The sequence below is a fragment of the Podarcis muralis genome, chromosome 13, assembly GCF_964188315.1.
Source record: "Podarcis muralis chromosome 13, rPodMur119.hap1.1, whole genome shotgun sequence".
Lineage (NCBI taxonomy): Eukaryota > Metazoa > Chordata > Lepidosauria > Squamata > Lacertidae > Podarcis > Podarcis muralis.
This window is the reverse complement of record NC_135667.1, coordinates 25,675,701-25,682,898: the sequence shown is the minus strand read 5'-3', so window position 1 is coordinate 25,682,898 and position 7,198 is coordinate 25,675,701. Positions and strand designations below refer to the sequence as shown.

At 37.2% G+C, this 7,198-nt stretch overlaps 1 protein-coding gene across 1 annotated transcript; it reads right to left on the bottom strand.

Annotated features, from left to right (window-relative positions):
* Window positions 1–5,552: 5,552 nt before the first annotated feature.
* Window positions 5,553–6,491, bottom strand: LOC114582948 (olfactory receptor 13H1-like). Its single transcript, XM_028704294.2, has one exon. The coding sequence runs from the start codon at window positions 6,489–6,491 to the stop codon at window positions 5,553–5,555; it is 939 nt and encodes a 312-aa protein (XP_028560127.2).
* Window positions 6,492–7,198: the final 707 nt, after the last annotated feature.

Below are 7,198 nucleotides of genomic sequence, written 5' to 3'. Positions count from 1 at the left end.
GGGTGTAGACCTGAAACAGAAGAAAGGGAGATGCATTATCTCTTGATCTCCTTTCTCTTTCTTACCGTTTATTTATTGTCCTGTGAGTTTTCATTATCACACATAGTATTGTGCCTATATGTAAAGGTATACATTAAGAAGTGATTGTCAATGTTTGGTTTTATGGTTAGAGAGCATGAGGGAGATACAATTTTTTTTTTAAAAAAAATGTTTTTAAAAATGTAACCCAGTAATTGTTCCTCAATCTATTACGTACCATCCCAGAGCAGGGTAGCCTTCAATAATGTTAGAGGAAGCAAATAGATTAATAATTTTAGAAAATGGACAAAAATACAATGCTTCTGTCAGTTTTTAATCAAAGTGGAAACAATTCATTTCATTCCTTTCTTTTCACTTTAGGTATATCCGTGGGCAACATTTTATCAAATGAATACATGTTGATTATATTGGAAATCATTCCAAATAAAACTTTTTAAAAATAGATCCATTTTTGAATAATTCAGTGAATATCAATGTAGTGACCTCCAGATGATATTTGACTACAGCTCCCATTATCTTTGAGCATTTGACATGCTGACTATGGATGATGGGGACTGTAGTCCAACAGCACCAATCTTTCAGTAACCACTTTGATGTCTTCTATGATCAAGCAGTATATAAATTTTATGAAATAAGTGAAATGAATAGATATATGGAAGACACCATGTTAGCTATTGCTAGTATAGAAGATGGACTTCAATGAGGGAATGAAAAATTCCAATCCTTTCAGTCACAGTGCTTAAGGATAAACTAAACGTGGCATCATTCACACAACTGATAATTGCTTGATTTTTTAAAATGTGTTAATTCATGTGAAGGCTATACTTTGGAGGCAGTAGGAAAATCTTTTGTTAGTCTCCTGCTGCAATCTCAATCTGGATTCTACCTGCCACATGCATACCACACCTGCTCTATACACTGGGTGTTGAGTACCATTCTCACCAGTGGAAGCTTTACTTCCAGTATAAATAACAGATGCAGGGGACTAGTCTGGACTGAAACCACAACAAAAGGCAAAGTATTTAAACACCCACCATCTCCCACTGACCTAGGTTCCCTCCCCTCCATATGTATCTTCTACTTGCAAACCACTGAAAAAATTGTTAAGCCCATAAAATGTATTATATTTAATTCAGCTCTCTGTAGGCCAATTTCTTGACTTAACATTATTTACAAGGTTGTTGGAAGGATAGTGTGTAGGTGGCTACCATATATTCCACCCTAAGCTCATCGGAAGAATGTGATGGATAAAAAATTAAAAATTAAAAAAGCTTTTAAATGATGTTTGCGACTCCATTTTGACTGTGGTGATATAGAGACTGAGAGATTCAATTAGACACAACAGGCACAATCCATTGAATGATACGTTGAAGTCCTTTTAAAATCATTCAAGAATTTAGCAACGGAATTGATTTCTACACATTGGGAATATGGCTCTCTTGACTATACACATATATTTTGGATTTCAATTATTAAATGTAGGCATCAATATTATATAGTATTTAAACATAAAGATTGACATAAATGTACAAATCAGTTAATTAGTATTATTTCCTTTTTTAAAAAAAATGTGAATAATATCTCAATATAGCAATAAGAAAATTAAACAAAGGACTTGCCTCTTTGTATTCCTTGAAAAGAAGAAGTATAAGTTTTTCAAAGTGAATCGCCCCCCAGTTAGTGATTTATCTTCCAGATTGCACTGATATCACAAGTATGTGAGTAGGGTGATGAGGACAGAATAAAATCTAGCAACATGAACAGTAATAAATTCTAAATAGTTCCTCTCCGTCTTCTTCTCTCTCCCCTTTGATTCAAATTTCTATACTGAAATGCAGCATCTAATCAAGTGGAAGGATTTATTAACGGTGCCGATTTATTAAAAGGGTGTGGGAAATCATTTTGGAAAGTTCCTAGGAAATAATTCAAATAGTGTTGGGTGTAGATCTCAAGTCTAGAAGAGAATTATTAATCTGATATTTTATTTTTTTTAACACTTACAATTTCTTCATAATTCCCAACGGCCATAATCCCAAATGCCTCATTTGTTTTAGAATCAGGGACTGAATGTTGTTCTGTTAATTTGCCTATACTTTAATACATGAGTATACACAGTGCTTTTTTCCCTAATATATATATATATATATATATATATATATATATATATATATATATATATATATATATATATGGGTGCTCTCATTTTGTCTCAGGAGAACCACAATTTTGTAGTTCAAACTGGGAAAAATAAATACAGTAAATGGACAAAACTCCACAAAATGTTTAGGGGTATGCATACCCCTGCATCCCGCCAGAAAAAAGTACCGAGTAGACATGAATCCAGTGAACATATTGGAAGCTCTTTTATATTTAAAAATGACCTAATGAAAGATTGTCTGCATTTTTTTGTGTTTATTTATCCTAATATACACATTTTTGCAAGTGATTTTCCCCAATATATTTTTTTGTGTTTTTTTGTGTGTATACAACACTTCCCCAAAATATATGCTTTCTTGTGGACAATTTATTTTTGCTGCAGAACTGCAGTTCAAAATTTGGAGAAGTGCAAATTTGGAAGGATCGCTATAAAACATGAGTGTGACTACTATGTAACATATATAAACAATTTAGCACTTAAATAGCTTCTTCAGTTTGAGGGATAAGGCATGCAGACTTACTTGAGCCATAGTGCATGACCACCAAAGGCAAATGAGAACCACAGGTAGAAAAAGCCTTCATCCTACCCACTTCAGAAGGATAACAGTGTTCCAGTTTGCATATTGTTTCAGAAAATATGAACTCGGTTCCCATTACAGTGAGAAAAGTATAGAATTTCACCCTATCTCTATACCACTTCTTATGTACTTTTGTTTTGCGTGCTGAGGTCCCCCAAAACCCCTACCCCAATAACTCAGACATCACACATAATTTTTGTTTAAGGTTTTTGGCATAATTTTGGCCACAACTTTATTTTTCATACAAATTGAGAGTGGTTGCTTAGGCATTGGTTAGGACTAGCTGTCCCCCCCCCCCCGCCTTGGGGGGACAGCACTGACTCCTTAGTCAGTCCCGGAGGAACAAGGTCAGAGTCAGCTGGAGCTGCGACACAGGCCCTCAGCTACTCCGCGCATGTTCCTTGAAGCTTACGCGGCCCGCACCCTGCCGTCAGGGTTTGGACGAAGGGGATGGTAAGCTTCAGAATTCCTTTAACGGAATACCCGTCAGCAGCAGCATTGGAGGGGCAGGCACAGCCAATCCATACCCCTCCACCAACCAATTTAACCAATGCCTAACCGCCAACCTTACAAGTTGTGACGATTTGCTAAGCAGTAGGCAAAACCCAAAAGGCACGCACTAATCAGCCAATTGGAAAAATTCCTACTGGGCCCCCGCACCAATGCGAACGACCCCATGACAGGCAGAGCAAGGTCAAAGCGCAAGCCCAATCAAGGGAGGGTGGGCGGGAGATCCGATGTCCACAGCGAAAGAGAAAGAGAAAGCTGTGGACCTTGCTTATATATAGTCATTGATCCCACCCCTAAATTGGCAACATCAAATTTACCCCAGTAACAACAACAACCAATCTGCTCCAGGCCCATTGCCATCAATGGCCTGGCAACTAAACGGGGTTTTGTTCGGCCCCATCCGCAACACGTGCTCTTTCTTTTATGAGAACACGCTTTATGATTAATCTTAATGGATGTTGTGCCATTTTTTGTAATCTTTATGTATACCACTTAGAAACATTGTTGGTTAAGCAGTGTATAAATAGCAGAATTGCATTCACCTGGTGTGTTATATATGTTAGGATACAGAGAAGCGTGAATTTGCTTTTTCTTTCAAATTAATATAAATGATTTTTTTTCTGTAAGTGCAATGCCATAGTTGCAAACCAATGTTCTCTTTCTATTTGTGTGATTCTACAATTAAGCAATGCAATACAATTGCAAAACTGCAGCACAGCCATATATTCCCTCCAACTCCCCTTTCATCAGATGGCACCACACATCTCATAACATACTACATAATGTGCCATGCAGCTTCTCCCTGTCATTTATACAAACCTTAAATAGTACAGCTGATCTTGCCACCTCAGACAGGCACAAAATAGAGATTCAGCTCAAACAATGGGGTTTATATATTCAAAGAATATATAAGTGGGAAAAAGATGCTATAAATCAGTGAGGGCACAGAAACCAACAGGGTCTATTGTGGGCAATAGGATGAACAATGGAAGCTTTTGGGAAGGTAGACATCGAATTGGCCATGCTGGATGGGAGTTGTTTGTAATTCACCACATTGTGCATCCCTGGGGTGACCATATGTACTGGTTCTTGGGAACACTTTAAATGACCTTTTCCAACTCCTCCATCACCTCATGGCTAGGGGTTTGCTTTTCAACTCTTGGTGGCTTCATGTATCCCCTACATGCAAAACCCATGGTCATTTTATTTCCCAGCTCCCTCAGAGAATAGGCTAGGAACACGGTGCTTTGTAAGGGCACAGTTCTCACTTGGCATCAGTTGTTGGACACACGAGTCCTTCTCTAGTGGCATGTTCAGAATGTTAAGGCAGTACAATTCCCAAATAACCAATATATTTTATTTTCTGATCATCAACTCTATTGAATACAATAGTTTCACAGATTAGTTTTCAAATATCCAAAACTTATATTTAGTTTTGGAAAAGGCACAATTATCCTAATCTGAATTATCCTAATCTGAAAATAAATACCTCCATTCTAGTTATTGGAAGATGTTGGTTGCATGTTGGAGTTCCCATTCTTTTAAAATTCTACTACAGTGAGTGCCCCTTACTACTGCTTGAACATAATTGATATAAAAATACAAAAAAGCAGCACAGTATATATGGAAGAGATTTAAAGTAATTAAGACCATTAAGGAAGCCCAATTTCACATTGTACCATGGAGAGAGAGTCCTATATGTTTGCATTTGTTGCTTATATGATAAAATCCCACCAAACAGTATACTTTTTCATGATACTCCAAGCACTTGGCAACACTTAATTTATTCGGGCCCTCCCCCCCCAGCTGATGCTAAATTTAATACATTTTAATAACGAAATGAAAGTTGCAAGTCTTGTCCATTTGGGGGCAATTGAGATTCTGGCAGCTGCCAGCTGTGTTCCAATGAATTCAGGCTGGGAAAAAAAGCCCTGGCAAAAATCTTTCAGTTGATTGTTATTGATTTGGTAAACAAAGCTACAGTGAAGTTGCAATGGGATATTTGGGTATTTTGGTCATTTCTTGACTAACCATTGTCCTGAATTTGAATACTTGTGGGCTGTACCACCATAAGTGAAAAAGGTGCCTCTTTTTCAACATCCCTTCCAACACTTATGAGAAAATTGTGATGCCATATGGGCAATTTGCACTTGTGCACATTTCTATCTACATAAGATTTTCATAGAACACTCCCTTACATAAGCTGAGACTGCAGTTGAAAAATCAACAGAATGTTAGATTTGAAACATCTAATAACATAATTTTGCATTATTTCTTCCCGCTCATTAGTCTCTTTAGTGCTCCCATCACTTCCTGATTCCTGAGTGCATAAATCATAGGGTTAAACATAGGTGTAACTACTGTGTAAAATATATAAACAATCTTGTCACCTAAATGAGTTTCTTTAGTTTGAGGGATAAGGTATGCAGACATACCTGAGCCATAGTACATGACCACCACAACCAGATGAGACCCACATGTGGAAAAAGCCTTCATCCTACCCCCTTCAGAATCTGAGTGCATTCTCATGATGGCAATAAGAATGCGCATATAAGAAAAAGAAATGAAAGCTAGGGGTAAAATCAGTGTGAAAATGCTTGTAAAATACATGCCCAGCGTGCTCGCAGACGTATCAGTGCAGAGTAACTTAAAGACAGCTTTGAATTCACATACTAAATGGTCCACCTCATTGTTCCCACAGAATCGTGCTGGCTTCGCAAGACAGGGAACTATTGTAACCATGAAGGCAGTAGTCCATGTCATAGCAGCAAAGGTGATACAAATATTCCTGTTCATGATGAGCGTATATCGCAGTGGGTTGGAAATGGCCACATAGCGATCATAAGCCATGACAGCCAGCAGCAAACATTCACAAGTTCCAAAAAGGAGACCCAGAAGAATTTGAGAATAGCACAGTGGAAGGGACATAACAGGTCTATCCACTAAACAATTGACTATAGATTGTGGGATGCCAGTCGATGAGAAACAAAGGTCAATGATGGACAAATTACAGAGGAAAAAGTACATAGGACTGTGCAACCGGGAGTCATTTATGACCACCACAATAATGAGTCCATTTCCAACAAGGATGACTGCATAGGATACAACGAAGAGGACCATCAATCCCATTCTTGCCTTGGGTCGACCTGACCATCCCACGAGAACAAATTCAGTTACTTCTGTCTCATTTTCCCCTATGTCCTGCATGAGGGCAGATCTGAAATTGAAAAAGGGAAATGCATTGTCTCTTGATCTCCTTTTTCTTTATTACCTGTTATTTCTTGTCCTTTGGGCTCATTATTCCACAGATTATTTCATTTGTGGCTAGGCATGTTTGCATCTTTTACAGCCAGACATACAGAATAGCAAAACACAATAAATTTAAGCATGTCCATCACATCTCAATGTTTTAGAAAGCATTAAGCCAATATTACGAAAAGTGGCTTCAAAACACTGTTTTTGAGAATAATAGTTTGTTTTGTGACATTGAAGTTCTTTTATGTGTCACATCACATTCATTCGTAAAAAATACAATACAGTTAACCTCTGTTCACCTATTACCAACTTTCCTAGAGTGGGGTAGCTTACAATGTTAGAAAAAGCAAATAGATGAATGATTTTATATGTAAAACTATACAGGTAAAAGTATGGGTTTCCTGTGAAGTGAACCTAGAAATCAGCAATTGAATTAATTTCTACATTAAATATCCTTTATCTAATTGGGTTCCATATATTGGACCTGAGCTATCAAAGAGAGAAATTGATATTAAAGTACAAATTGGTTAATATTATTTTCAACTGTTTTTAAAATAGCTTCCCCAGTAGGGAATTAAACAAAACAATGCCTCTTTGTATTCCTTGAAAAGTAGAAGAAAAGTTGATGATAGTGGATCATCTCCCAGTTATTGATTTAT